Source organism: Notolabrus celidotus, unplaced genomic scaffold (genome assembly GCF_009762535.1).
Source record: "Notolabrus celidotus isolate fNotCel1 unplaced genomic scaffold, fNotCel1.pri scaffold_115_arrow_ctg1, whole genome shotgun sequence".
In the NCBI taxonomy this organism is placed as follows: domain Eukaryota; kingdom Metazoa; phylum Chordata; class Actinopteri; order Labriformes; family Labridae; genus Notolabrus; species Notolabrus celidotus.
Window position 1 is genome coordinate 111998 of NW_023260008.1, and position 15359 is coordinate 127356.

The 15359-nt window shown below is 41.9% G+C and overlaps 1 protein-coding gene and 1 long non-coding RNA gene across 2 annotated transcripts; both read right to left on the bottom strand.

Moving 5' to 3' along the window:
- Positions 1-1372, bottom strand: LOC117808531 (putative nuclease HARBI1). Its single transcript, XM_034678262.1, has 2 exons — positions 689-1372; positions 1-589 (listed from the first exon to the last, which is right to left on the bottom strand). The coding sequence occupies exons 1-2, from the start codon at positions 1353-1355 to the stop codon at positions 129-131; spliced, it is 1128 nt and encodes a 375-aa protein (XP_034534153.1). The 5' UTR covers positions 1356-1372; the 3' UTR covers positions 1-128.
- A 9202-nt stretch (positions 1373-10574) lies between these two features.
- On the bottom strand, positions 10575-13851 carry LOC117808535. Its single transcript, XR_004630349.1, has 3 exons — positions 13553-13851; positions 11336-11472; positions 10575-10758 (listed from the first exon to the last, which is right to left on the bottom strand). It is a non-coding gene; the product is annotated as an uncharacterized LOC117808535 (long non-coding RNA).
- Between the last annotated feature and the right edge of the window lie 1508 nt (positions 13852-15359).

Below are 15359 nucleotides of genomic sequence, written 5' to 3' on the forward strand. Positions count from 1 at the left end.
TATTAGCAAAACTTTATTCTATGTGATCTTTAACAACAAAACAATAACACCAGTCTGAAAGCAATTTCACAACAAAACAGTACATGTGTAAATGCCAACAGGACACAAGCTGCAACTATTCCAACAATTTAATGTGAGAGTTGGCCTCTGCACACAATGTCATTCTGCCATGGCACACTTCCACAAGGTGACTGAAAGAAAGCCATCAGGTCATTTCTCACACCGATGGCTGCTCTGGTGGATCGGCTCCTGGAAAGGACACGAGGGTCCAGGGGCTCAAAAAGATTGGTGTCCCCTGCAACCACTCTTCGCCACTCGCCAGGATGAGTTGACCCAGCTGTCTCAGAGTCTGCAAAATTAGGAGGAATGTATCTGCTCCCCAGGGTGTTCACTTCATCAGTGTAGGCCAGGTAGTTGTGTAGAACTACACAAGCTTTCACAACATCAACAGATTTTTGGGGCAGAAACTCCAGGGCTCGCCCAAGAATCCTCCAACGTGCCACCATGATGCCGAATGAATTTTCTATCACCCGTCTGGCTCTGGAGTGTCGGTAGTTGTAGGTCTGTTTCTCCATTGTCATGTTTTTCCCTGTGAAGTAAAACAGTGTGAATGAAGAGGGAATTTTGACCACAAACATGATTATACACATTGCACTTTAATATTAAACACATTTTGTCTGTGACATACCTGGAAAGGGACGCATGAGATTGCAGTGTAGGGGGAATGCAGCAACAATCACATGAGGAATTGGAACATCCGTTCCAGTGAGATCAGCTGGTGGAGGCAGGTTCAGTTTGTGCTCGAGCAGCATGGATCCAAATTTGCTCTCCTTGAAGATGCCCCCGTCACTTTCCCTTCCATATCCTCCAACATCAGCCATGGTAAATCGATACCTGGCGTCACAGGTGGCCATCAGCACGATGGAATGGGCTCCTTTGTAGTTGTAGTAGTCGCTCCCGGCTTGTGGCGGTGCCTTTACGTTGACATGCTTTCCATCTAAGCTGCCCACACAGTTAGGAAAGTTCCACAGTCTCCAAAAATCTGCTGCAATCGTCTCCCATTGTCCAACAGAAGGGCAGGGAAGGAACTCTGGCTGCAGTGCTTCCCACAAAGCTTTGCATACCTCAGACAGAATAGAAGACACCGTGCTAGACGCTAGCTTGTAGCTAGCAGCTACAGCCTGTTGGCTTCCACCTGAGGCCAAAATTCGAAGGGTAACTGCAAGTCTCTGAGTAATGTCTACAGGCATACTGTGTGTACTCTGGCGTGAGATAAAGGGCTGCAGACGACGAACCAAATCGTCGAATCTACTTGCCGACATACGAAAATATCGGAAGTGCATTTCCTCATCCATGTCTCTCAGCGGTTGAACAAGAGCCAAAACCTCCCCCGTGCTCTGCCGAAACCGATTAAGCGGTCGTACGTTCCATCTCCTCCGACGTCTCCTCTCTTGTTTTCTTTTCAATAGTTTCAGTATGATCAACTGCTGCTCAACATTTATCAGCTCCAACGCCAAAATACTACGCTCCATGTCAGTCGCCATGTTTCACTGAATACAAACAAAGGAACTGACGTATTATACGAAGCAAAACCGGAAACTGGGGCTCTGACAAGCATAAAAAACACACTGCCAACTAGCGTTTAGGTGGAGTATTGCAGCGCGTCACAGACACTCCGACGCAGAAGTATGACATGTCCACATCTGCATAGGTGCTACGCCGTAGGCTACGCCGTAGCACCTACGCAGAAGTATAAATCAGCCTTAAGTCCTTCCTTATACGGACCAAAGGGTCCAGGCTGCCTAAGGTTGGGAGGAACTTCCCCGACCTGAGGCATTTTATCAGGTCAGCCCAGCCCCTGACCAGGAAAGGCGTGAAGGTGCTCTCAGAGAGGGAAGATTACAGACTCAAGAAGCACATTGGTAGGGTGAAAGCTCAGATTGGTTATGATGATGATGATGATGATGATGATGATGATGATGATGAAGACTGTTAGGTGCTTTTTACTGACCGCTCTTAGTGTTGTTTTTTATTTTGTACCCATGGGGGATTTTATTATCAGTACCCTGAACCTGAACGGGGTCAGATCTGATTTTAAACGCGCCGCTCTTTTTAAACTGATGGAGACAAAGCATGTTGATATTCTGTTTTTACAGGAGACCCACAGCACCTCAGACAATGAGAGTGACTGGAAGAGGGCTTTTAATGGGGAGGGGATTTTAAGCCACAGGTCCAGTCTGAGTGGGGGGGTGGGGATTTTATTCTCCAGGAGTTTCTTACCTTTTTCTTTCACTGTAGAGGAAGTTGTTCCAGGTGCTTTAATCAAAGTGAAAGCTGTGTTCGAGAATGTCAAACTTGTGTTTTTAAATGTCTATGCTCCCACCAATGGGGTGGAAAGGGTGCTATTTTTAAACTTTTTAAACGAGTGTGTTGGAAACAGAGGATGATGGTTTTATGTTGTTTGGGGGGGATTTTAATTGCACGGAGGTCCCAACCCTGGACAGAAACCATCCTGAGCCACACCCGCCTTCATCCCACACATTCAGGCAGCTGACGGAGAGTCAGGAGCAGTCTGACGTGTGGAGGTTTTTAACAGTCAGCACAGACAGTTCACCTGGAGCCACAGTAGGGACAGGGTTTTATCTCAGGCCAGACTGGACCGCTTTTATTGTTTTAAACACCACTTAAATATTTTTAAACAGTGTTTTATTCAGCCTGTGGGTTTTAGTGATCACTGCTTAGTCTCCTGTCGTGTTTTTATCAAGAGTATTCGTTTAAAGAGCGCCTATTGGCATTTTAACACAGCCCTTTTAACAGACCAGGCTTTTAGAAATGCTTTGAACTGTTTTTGGTCATCCCACAGAGAGAGCAGGCCTGCCTTCACTAACATACAGCAGTGGTGGGATGTTGGGAAGACCCAGATTAGACAGCTCTGCCAGCAGTTCACTCGAGGTGTCACTACAGACTTGGCCCGGTCTATGAGGGATCTGGAGACGCAGGTGATAGAGCTGCAAGTTCTAGCAGACTCTACGGCAAATCGAGGGCATTTGGAATCCCTCAAGTCCAAAAAGTCGGCCATAGCCAACCTGCTGGGCGTCTCGGCACAGGGAGCTCTGGTCAGGTCCAGGTTTATGAACGTGGCCCACGTGGGCTGGAGCGCAAAAACGGACAAAAGGAAGATCATTCACAGCCTACGTGTGTGTGTGTGTGTTTTACAGGGCGACAGGAGATCTGGACTCCTTCCAGCAGGTTTGGTATTTTAAACAGGTCCTCTGCTCTGTGGCAGGGGACACGCTGCAGTTTGGAGGTGTGCTCATGTGAATCATGTATCTATTGTATGTATGCATTTATTTATTAAAATGATGTCAAAGTGTATGTAAGATTAATAATGTAGTTTTGATAGGAGCAGTCACTCACACTCACTCAAGCAACCTTTCAAGCAGGGAGTATACTTTCCTCCTTATAGGTTTCACTTGAATTTCTACACAATGGTGGTCCTCAGGTAAATAATATACATTTGAATTAGTGACATTTTACCTCTTTTGCTTCTCTCAACCTTTATTGACAGTATGGCAGTAGTGCCTATCCCCTCTGTTACGTGTCTGCAAGTCACATTACATGAAGGTCAGAGGTCATGGACAGGGACACTAACAAAAAGAAACTTCAAACCCTCAAATACAAACAGATGTAAGGCCTTTGGGGTCTAAAAGGTGGAGTGGAGGTGTAAAGCTCCACAGCCACCCACTAATACTATAAAGAGTAGACAAACTAAGGAACAGGCCTAAACCAACTGTAATCTGAAAAAAACTCTCCTGAGAGATCAATCCTCTTTTTAATGATCCTTTAGTCACCCTCCTTCCCTCCACAATACACCCACAAACATACACACTCTCTCACAACACACTCTTCAAAACAAACCCAGAGAAAACAACTGAAGGTGTTGTCTTCTCTGTTGCACACACCTAACTGAGGGAAAGGAGCTCCTTTTATTGAGGAGCCAGGCTGATGAGCTCAAGCTGGGTACAATGAGGGCAGGTGCTCTCAATGACGGGCTCGTTAGGAGCCCTGGAGGTCACAGACTACCTCCATCTGTAACACATCCTATATGTACATTCAGGCTGTGCTTGTGACCTTCAACAACTCCCTCAATAACTTCCAGTGAAAGCTATCCTTTTCAGTGAGATTTGACCTGCAACTATTCTTCACAGGTTTTCAGTTTATCAGTGCTGAACTGCTGCTTTCAGGATTTCTCATGCCATGAGACTTGTCTGAGTTTTCATGAGCTTCCTGTTATGCATTGAAAGATTCAGAATGTATTTATTGTCATTTACATTTACACATACAAGGAATTTGACTTGGTGTTCTTCTGTGCTAAACAATTAACATACAAATAGATAATTTTAGAAAATAGATAAAATAATATTATAAATTAAACACAAAATGTGCAATGGAAGAACTGTGCAGGTATGTTTAACATTACATGCAGCGTAAACAGAAAATGTAAAGTCCAGTGTGCTTTAATGTTACACATAGATTCAGCCTTCATGTTACTGTAATGTTCTCTGACTGAATGAAGCTGTGAACAAGCATGGGTTTCCTCTGAGGTATTAATGTTATTTCAAATGTAATTATTAGTTTTTTTTATGATTTTCAATTGTATTTCTTTGTATTTCTGTGTTCATCATGGGTGCAAGTACAAGGTTTGTGGTGATTTTGGAGTCACTGGTGGCAACGAGGGCCGCGTGGCGTACGAAAAGGCACGATTTCCACACTTTACCGAAAAAGGCGAGGAGGCCTGAGGACACCTTTTCTTAAATAAATCCTAGATGCTTTAAGATAGAGGGCTGACCTTGCACAGTATTCATCATTACTCTAAATGCAATGTGTGGTGTGATTTACTGACAGATGCTACCTTCCTAAGTGTCAAAGGTCACTGAAAAAATGGTAAAAACTCACCTTTTTCTGTGTTTTTCATCAAAATTTCAGAAATGCTTTGAACTACAAGGCTGAGCTGACTGTATGTTAATCATGACCATGTGTACAAGGTTTGCTGTGATTTTGGAGTCACTGGTGACAACCAGGGCTGCGTGGCGTACGAAAAGGTGACTTTGTGAAAAAGGCGATTAGGCCTGACGACACCTTTTGTTTAATAAATCCCACAGGCTTTAAGATAGAGGGCTGAGCTCATACAGTATTCACAAGGACCATAGTTAGAATGCATGTTGTGATTTTCAGACAGGTGCTACCTTGCCAGGTGTGAAAATCCACCAAAAGGTGGTTAAAAGTCGCCTTTTTGAGATATTTTCAAGGAAATTTCAGAAATCCTTTGAGCCACAAAGCTGAGCTGGCTGTATATTCATCATGGGTGCAAGTACAAGGTTTGTGGTGATTTTGTAGTCACTAGTGGCAACGAGGGACGCATGGCGTACGAAAAGGCACGATTTCCACACTTTACCGAAAAAGGCGAGGAGGCCTGAGGACACCTTTTCTTGAATAAATCCTAGATGCTTTAAGATAGAGGGCTGACCTTGCACAGTATTCATCATTACTATAAGTGCAATGTGTGGTGTGATTTACAGACAGGTGCTACCTTCCTAAGTGTCAAAGGTCACTGAAAAAATGGTAAAAACTCACCTTTTTCTGTGTTTTTCATCAACATTTCAGAAATGCTTTGAACTAGGAGTCTGAGCTGGCTGTGTGTTCACCATGAGTGCATCTACAAGGTTTGTGGTGATTTTGGGGTCACTGGTGACAACCAGGGCCGCGTGGCGTACGAAAAGGTGACTTTGTGAAAAAGGCGATTAGGCCTGACGACACCTTTTGTTTAATAAATCCCACAAGCTTTAAGATAGAGGGCTGAGCTCATACAGTATTCACAAGGACCATAGGTAGAGTGTGTGGTGTGATTTTCAGACAGGTGCTACCTTCCCAGGTGTGAAAATCCACCAGAAGGTGGTTAAAAGTCGCCTTTTTGAGAGATTTTAAAGGAAATTTCAGAAATCCTTTGAGCTAGGATGCTGAGCTGGCTGTATGTTCATCATGGGTGCAAGTACAAGGTTTGTGGTGATTTTGGAGTCACTGGTGGCAACGAGGGCCGCGTGGCGTACGAAAAGGCACGATTTCCACACTTTACCGAAAAAGGCGAGGAGGCCTGAGGACACCTTTTCTTGAATAAATCCTAGATGCTTTAAGATAGAGGGCTGAGCTTGCACAGTATTCATCATTACTCTAAATGCAATGTGTGGTGTGATTTACTGACAGATGCTACCTTCCTAAGTGTCAAAGGTCACTGAAAAAATGGTAAAAACTCACCTTTTTCTGTGTTTTTCATCAAAATTTCAGAAATGCTTTGAACTACAAGGCTGAGCTGACTGTATGTTAATCATGACCATGTGTACAAGGTTTGCTGTGATTTTGGAGTCACTGGTGACAACCAGGGCTGCGTGGCGTACGAAAAGGTGACTTTGTGAAAAAGGCGATTAGGCCCGAGGACACATTTTGCTTAATAAATCCCACAGGCTTTAAGATAGAGGGCTGAGCTCGTACAGTATTCACTAGGACCATAGTTAGAATGCATGTTGTGATTTTCAGACAGGTGCTACCTTGCCAGGTGTGAAAGTTCATCAAAAAGTTTTGAAAAGTCGCCTTTTTGAGTTTTTATCAGTGAAATTTCAGAAATCCTTTGAGCCACAAAGCTGAGCTGGCTGTATGTTCACCATGGGTGCATGTACAAGGTTTGTGGTGATTTTGGAGTCACTGGTGGCAACGAGGGACGCATGGCGTACGAAAAGGCACGATTTCCACACTTTACCGAAAAAGGCGAGGAGGCCTGAGGACACCTTTTCTTCAATAAATCCTAGATGCTTTAAGATAGAGGGCTGAGCTTGCACAGTATTCATCATTACTATAGGTGCAATGTGTGGTGTGTTTTTCAGACAGGTGCTACCTTCCTAAGTGTCAAAGGTCACTGAAAAAATGGTAAAAACTCACCTTTTTCTGATTTTTTCATCAAAATTTCAGAAATGCTTTGAACTAGGAGTCTGAGATGGCTGTGTGTTCATCATGAGTGCATCTACCAGGTTTGTGGTGATTTTGGGGTCACTGGTGACAACCAGGGCCGCGTGGTGTACGAAAAGGTGACTTTGTGAAAAAGGCGATTAGGCCTGACGACACCTTTTGTTTAATAAATCCAACAAGCTTTAAGATAGAGGGCTGAGCTCATACAGTATTCACAAGGACCATAGTTAGAATGCATATTGTGATTTTCAGACAGGTGCTACTTCCTAAGTGTCAAAGGTCACTGAAAAAATGGTAAAAACTCACCTTTTTCTGATTTTTTCATCAAAATTTCAGAAATGCTTTGAACTAGGAGTCTGAGATGGCTGTGTGTTCATCATGAGTGCATCTACCAGGTTTGTGGTGATTTTGGGGTCACTGGTGACAACCAGGGCCGCGTGGTGTACGAAAAGGTGACTTTGTGAAAAAGGCGATTAGGCCTGACGACACCTTTTGTTTAATAAATCTAACAAGCTTTAAGATAGAGGGCTGAGCTCATATAGTATTCACAAGGACCATAGGTAGAGTGTGTGGTGTGATTTTCAGACAGGTGCTACCTTCCCAGGTGTGAAAATCCACCAAAAGGTGGTAAAAAGTCGCATTTTTGAGATATTTTCAAGGAAATTTCAGAAATCCTTTGAGCTAGGAGGCTGAGCTGGCTGTATGTTCATCATGGGTGCAAGTACAAGGTTTGTGATGATTTTGGAGTCACTGGTGGCAATGAGGGACGCATGGCATCAAAAAGGCACGATTTCCACACTTTACCGAAAAAGGCGAGGAGGCCTGAGGACACCTTTTCTTGAATAAATCCTAGATGCTTTAAGATAGAGGGCTGAGCTTGCACAGTATTCATCATTACTATAAGTGCAATGTGTGGTGTGTTTTTCAGACAGGTGCTACATTCCTAAGTGTCAAAGGTAACTGAAAAAATGGTAAAAACTCACCTTTTTCTGTGTTTTTCATCAAAATTTCAGAAATGCTTTGAACTAGGAGTCTGAGCTGACTGTATGTTCATTGTGACCATGTGTACAAGGTTTGTGGTGATTTTGGGGTCACTGGTGACAACCAGGGCCGCGTGGCGTACGAAAAGGTGATTTGTGAAAAAGGCGATTAGGCCCGAGGACACATTTTGTTTAATAAATCCCACAAGCTTTAAGATAGAGGGCTGAGCTCATACAGTATTCACAAGGACCATAGTTAGAATGCATGTTGTGATTTTCAGACAGGTGCTACCTTGCCAGGTGTGAAAGTTCATCAAAAAGTTTTGAAAAGTCGCCGTTTTGAGTTTTTATCAGTGAAATTTCAGAAATCCTTTGAGCCACAAAGCTGAGCTGGCTGTATGTTCACCATGGGTGCATGTACAAGGTTTGTGGTGATTTTGGAGTCACTGGTGGCAACGAGGGACGCATGGCGTATGAAAAGGCACGATTTCCACACTTGACCGAAAAGGCGAGGAGGCCTGAGGACACCTTTTCTTGAATAAATCCTAGATGCTTTAAGATAGAGGGCTGACCTTGCACAGTATTCACAAGGACCATAGGTGCAATGTGTGGTGTGATTTACTGACAGATGCTACCTTCCTAAGTGTCAAAGGTCACTGAAAAAATTGTAAAAACTCACCTTTTTCTGTGTTTTTCATCAAAATTTCAGAAATGCTTTGAACTACAAGGCTGAGCTGACTGTATGTTCATTGTGACCATGTGTACAAGGTTTGTTGTGATTTTGGGGTCACTGGTGACAACCAGGGCTGCGTGGCGTACGAAAAGGTGACTTTGTGAAAAAGGCGATTAGGCCTGACGACACATTTTGCTTAATAAATCCCACAAGCTTTAAGATAGAGGGCTGAGCTTGTACAGTATTCACTAGGACCATAGTTAGAATGCATGTTGTGATTTTCAGACAGGTGCTACCTTGCCAAGTGTGAAAGTTCATCAAAAAGTTTTGAAAAGTCGCTCTTTTTGAGTTTTTATCAGTGAAATTTCAGAAATCCTTTGAGCTAGGAGGCTGAGCTGGCTGTATATTCATCATGGGTGCATGTACAAGGTTTGTGGTGATTTTGTAATCACTGATGGCAACGAGGGACGCATGGCGTACGAAAAGGCACGATTTCCACACTTTATCGAAAAAGGCGAGGAGGCCTGAGGACACCTTTTCTTGAATAAATCCTAGATGCTTTAAGATAGAGGGCTGAGCTTGCACAGTATTCATCATTACTATAAGTGCAATGTGTGGTGTGTTTTTCAGACAGGTGCTACCTTCCTAAGTGTCAAAGGTCACTGAAAAAATGGTAAAAACTCACCTTTTTCTGTGTTTTTCATCAAAATTTCAGAAATGCTTTGAACTAGGAGTCTGAGCTGGCTGTGTGTTCATCATGAGTGCATCTACAAGGTTTGTGGTGATTTTGGGGTCACTGGTGACAACCAGGGCCGCGTGGCGTACGAAAAGGTGACTTTGTGAAAAAGGCGATTAGGCCTGACGACACCTTTTGTTTAATAAATCCCACAAGCTTTAAGATAGAGGGCTGAGCTCGTACAGTATTCACAAGGACCATAGTTAGAGTGTGTGGTGTGATCTTCAGACAGGTGCTACCTTCCCAGGTGTGAAAATCCACCAAAAGGTGGTTAAAGATCCTTTTTGAGATATTTTCAAGGAAATTTCAGAAATCCTTTGAGCTAGGAGGCTGAGCTGGCTGTATGTTCATCATGGGTGCAAGTACAAGGTTTGTGGTGATTTTGGGGTCACTGGTGGCAACGAGGGCCGCGTGGCGTACAAAAAGGTGACTTTGTGACAAAGGCGATTAGGCCCGAGGACACATTTTGCTTAATAAATCCCACAGGCTTTAAGATAGAGGGCTGAGCTCATACAGTATACACTAGGAATATAGTTTGAATGCATGTTGTGATTTTCAGACAGGTGCTACCTTCCTAAGTGTGAAAGTTCATCAAAAAGTTTTGAAAAGTCGCCTTTTTGAGTTTTTATCATCAAAATTTCAGAAATGCTTTGAACTAGGAGGCTGAGCTGGCTGTATATTCATCATGGGTGCAAGTACAAGGTTTGTGGTGATTTTGGAGTCACTGGTGGCAACGAGGGACGCATGGCGTACGAAAAGGCACGATTTCCACACTTTACCGAAAAAGGCGAGGAGGCCTGAGGACACCTTTTCTTGAATAAATCCTAGATGCTTTAAGATAGAGGGCTGAGCTTGCACAGTATTCACAAGGACCATAGGTGCAATGTGTGGTGTGATATACAGACAGATGCTACCATCCTAAGTGTCAAAGGTCACTGAAAGAATGGTAAAAACTCACCTTTTTTGCTTAATAAATCCCACAGGCTTTAAAGAATGTTGTCTCCGTCTCTAATTTTTTACGGTCTCTGAGAGTGGACCTTGAGGAGAAGTTTGCTCACTATTGTTGGGGCTTGTGGTTGGTCAGCTTTTTCAGTCTTGAAGTACAGTACAGAGAAAAATAAAAATGGTATTAATGACAGAAACCTTGGGCAACACCCTCTCACAAGTTCTAAGTAATTACAGTTTCATTTACCTGTACAGCATTCCAAGAAATGGTAAGACTACATTTTTAAGGGACAGAAGGAGATGATGTGAAAAACCTCCTCAGATGAAGTGTGGTGATGAGGGCTCAAGTTTCTCAGCATCCTTCACTGTTGTCAGCACCTTCTCAAGCCTGTGAAGAGCAGCAGTCGCTGGGAAAAAAAGAAGAAGTATACTTAATAATACAACAGTACTGATCATAAATTTCAGTGTGATTAACTTACAACAGCAATTGTAATCACTGGGTGTAATTCTCTTTACAAAGTATTTCTTATCACTATTTATAAAAAAAAGATGTGAAGCTGCGGTCCAGTATATGTGGTTCTTAATGCTTCTCATCCACTCCTGGAGTTTTTCACAGTCCTTCATTCAGTATTTATGTTCTCCAGTTTCTTTGAAAAGTCTACAGTGCAAAAACACATTTATTTTTAGGAAAAGTCCCAAAATTTAGTGTGTGTGGGGGGGGGGGGGGGCAACAGTCACACAGAATGCCACTGTCATTGTAAGACCAAGGAACAGGTGTGTGAATGATGTGCACATACAACACCATGCCTGTGCCCTTGGTCACACGTAAATGAGTATTTCTGAAAACTTTTTGTAGCTGATCACTGTGTGGATGGGTGGGTCATAGCTACAATCTATTTTTCGTTGGAAAAAATGATCACTGATGCAGTCACATGATGTTAAGTTTTAGCAATAGAGTTTCCAAATTATCATTTGGAAATATACCTTTCTCCGTGTGCCAGACATCGTGCTTGACGGTCAGTGATGATGCAGTGAAGAGTCACATCTCGTGCATTCAACAATGCCAGGCTCCTCCTCAGGTCCTCTTTGTCCATGTGGTACCTCCCACTGACCTCATGGCTCTGCTCACCCCCACCAAAAAAATAAACACATACTATTAAGAAATGCATTATGGACAGTGATTTACAAATTTAATGTCAAAACTTGTCTGTTAGGCTTGATTTTCCTCAAGATTTTATCAATTATTTTTCTACGATGTGTGAAGATATGAACATGAAAGTCACAAATACTGGAAGGTGTATGCGTATCATAAGACATAATCCTTTTAACAGTATGGAGTACGCTTGTAATTAGTAGACTTTCCCATCTTAATATTCAGAAGAGAGTTCACCTACTTTAACCACTTCTTTTTTTACTCTGTTGTGCAGCTTTGTTCTAAACCATTTATCACAGATTTCAACCAGACAGCTTTTCTTTCTGATCCAAACTTGTTATCTTTCACAGTATTTTGTGTTTCAATTGTAACAGTTACAAACAGTAACTCATCGTACTGTCTTTAAAAAGTTAGTGACTTTCTATAAAGATACAAAAGTTAGCTCAGCTGTGATGACACTGCTATTCATAGCTTTCACGTGACGTCACACGCTTATGGAACTAGGGTTGTATGATTTTTTTTTGTCACTAATTATACTAGCCACTCTAGTTTGTGATCTGCTGGTATATCTTAATTACTTAAGGTCTAGAGGGACTGTTGTTAAGTCTTGCTTGTGACAGCAAGAAGTTGTCTCTGTTCATTGTGTGTAAACTGTGTGCATTAGCTCACAGTTTACACACCAGCACCACCAGGTAACGGGGAATCTCTCCTACTCATTATTCAGTTTAGTTGTATTTTTGTCACTATGAAGCTGCAGACCTGAACAGCTGATCAGTGCGCTGCAGGCCGAGGAGCACGTCTGTGTTGCGTCCGCAAATAATGCAAAACAAACAGGCTCTCTGATGTCAATGTCAAGTGCTGAAAAAAAACACAAGTAGATCGTACACCTAAACTGAGATGAGTGCTCGGGTCAGAGTCTTTCAAAATGACCTGAATTGCAGGACTGACCCGTCTGCAGAAACTGTAACCTAGCTTGCTGCTGTTTCTCCTGCAGTTTCTCACAACAGGGGCCGCGCTGACCGGAGTCCGTTGTTGCTAGTACAATTACTAGTGACATAAAACTCATACAACCCCACTTCAAAAACATTGAAATATCCCTGTAAGAATCCCATCTGAGAAATAAAACCCTGAGAGGAGGATTCATTATATTCGACGCTCCTCTGTCCCTGATGAGGGAACAAAACAACAATAAAAGTCCACTTCTTTGAACGAACATTACATTAAAGGTAAATTGAAGTAAACATAGAGTGATTTAATCATTGTCTGTTCAGTCAATGCAGTACCACTGACACGTCAGTGTGCGGGGACCATAGAATGTATAAATAAGGCGTAGACCGATGTAAACAACTCCAGCAGTATCTTGTTACACTGCTAGCCAACCAGCTAACGCTAGCTTAGTAATAACGTCTGTTTTCACAGCTGGACACCTTTATCCCCTCAGTCTGGTGGTAAGGTGTTCTTGGTTAGTTAAGGAGAAGGTTCATATTTAGTGTTGAGGCTTGATGGTGAACTTTTGGGAGGGAGAGACGGTTTTACACGTCTGAATGAATGGAAGTCGTCATGTTGGTGTTCTCTGCCCTCCAGGCTGCTGCGGGGGTCACGTGACTGAAAACTATGAATTCTGTTGACAGTGCTGACAGCAAACTTTAATTATGTGGTAAGCATTAGACAAAAAAAATCTGCATTTTAAAATGCAATCTACAGACCTACTGATTCCACTTTGGGCTCTGAAATCAGGTCTTTTTGACTACATGAACAGAAATGCATACACACAGGAAGGTGGTCTTCAAAACTATTGTGAACTCCCCATATTACATGCTAACGTGTTCAAATGAAATACCGCAACCTCGGAGAAATACAAGTTACTCCTATTTCAGTCTGTCATCAATGAATTGGAATGGTCACGGTTCGGTCACCAACAAGTGGTTTGCGCGAGCGAATATTGGCGGTGGCATATGCATAACATTTCAATCGACAACGCCTCTGGCTAAACTAGAGCACCACAATTCACGTACTAACACAGTAACAGTAAAATCACGTTAACTCACCTCTGCAGGCATGTGAAGGTATGATGTCGAGTTTTCAGAAGCACATGCCTCCCACTCTCCGGGCTTCCATCTGCACACTGCACCAGAGAGTTGTTGTCTCGCTGTCCCCTGCAGCCGAACTAGTCACAACAATGATGCCGGGCTTTCACTTCATTGTCGTCGCGTTCGTGTTCAACGCTATCAGGACATTCGGATAGCCTTCAGCTATCTAGTCCTGATTAGCCCCATAGACTGTAAATAAAAGATTAGCCCCCTCCTCCATCTTTGAGCGTGTGATTTCAGGGTGAGCATGCGCGTTCTTCTTCTTCTTCTTTTTCTTTTTCTTCTTCTTCTTCTTCTTCTTCTTCTTCTGGATGCGTGTTCCTCTCCTCACTTCATGCTTAACGTTAGCTGGACCAGAAGAAGCAGAGATGATGCTGGTAAAAGTGTAAATGATACTAAGAATTAAGATTAGTATTATTGATATTATTACCGTTATTATTATCATGACTATAATTATTTACTATTTAGTTATAACATTTTAATTTTTTTGTTTATTCATTTTTTATTTTTATCAAATCGATCTAATCACTCTAATTATTATTAGTAGTAGTTGTAGTAGTATATCTCTTTATTTATATGAACTAAATTTCTTACTTGCCCACTGAAGTAGTCCCCCCCTTCCTTTTTTATGGATATCATTGATCACATGTAAACATGTATCATTCCATATAATGTAAAAAATAAAAAAAACTCAAGTTTTTAGTTTTTTCCCGCCTTTCCCTCCTCTGCTCCCTCGCGACCATAAGTTTCCATGGTAACTCCTCCTGTCAAACGTATAGAGAGAAAAAACACTTTATGAATCATTTGGATTCAAATGGAGACAGAGAGCAGTAAGTGTCCCTTTTTTATCTTGAATTTAGAACATTGTAAGCTTCACAAAAAACATGTATTATTTAAATACATTTCTGAGGGTTAATGTTTCATTTTTAATTAGATTTCTTTATTGTGGGGGTCTTTAACCTTTACTGGGCCTAGCAATAGTCTTGAAAATAAATAGTTTCATCTTCTTTGCCACGACAGGAGTAAATTCAAATGACAAATACACCAAATAGGTGATGTGACATGTCTCCCATGTTAAATCATACAGTTATGGTAACAATTGTGCTCAATATTGAGTATTAAACAATATTTATAGTCAAATCTTACATATCCTGTCATAGTTTTGGGATGTTTGTCTGACGTTATCAATTATTCCAGTCACTATGTGGCTATTACACAGCTACTTAAATTAATTAATTACTTATATTACTTAGTACTTAAATTTGTATTATTTTTTATTTATCTATTTTTATTTTATTTTAATTGTTTCTCTATTTGTGCTCAATTACTCTTGAAACACTCTTGCCACTATGTCTGTGTTGCTGCATCAACCAAATTTCTCCATAGGGATCAATAAAGCATTATCTTATACTATCTTGTCTAACTTACTTAAGAAAAATGAAACATTTTGGTTCAAAATCTTAATTTAGAAGACGTTTTTATGTATGTCAATTCAAAAATTTGTATTAAAAATAATTGTTGAGACATTGTTTCAGATGGGTAGTAGATGAGCAGTGTCCATAACATAGGAGTTTTTTCTTTGTTTGGTTCCCGCCTCTTGACCTACTTTCTGATTGGTCAGCTCGCCACAAGCCAGTTGTCCATTGATTGGTCAGTATGGACCTCGTCAGTTGTCATCTGGTTGTCATCTGGTTGCCATGCTGCTATCCTCGGTGTTGCCAACTTAGCGACTTTGTCACTATATTTAGCGAGTTTTCAGACCCCT

Bases quoted from the DNA above. Each gene is read 5' to 3' on its own strand.
- LOC117808531 (XM_034678262.1), bottom strand. From the start codon at position 1,355: ATGGATGAGGAAATGCACTTCCGATATTTTCGTATGTCGGCAAGTAGA. The intron at 590-688 runs GTATGTCACAGA...TTTACTTCACAG, and splicing joins TCTCATGCGTCCCTTTCCAG to GGAAAAACATGACAATGGAG.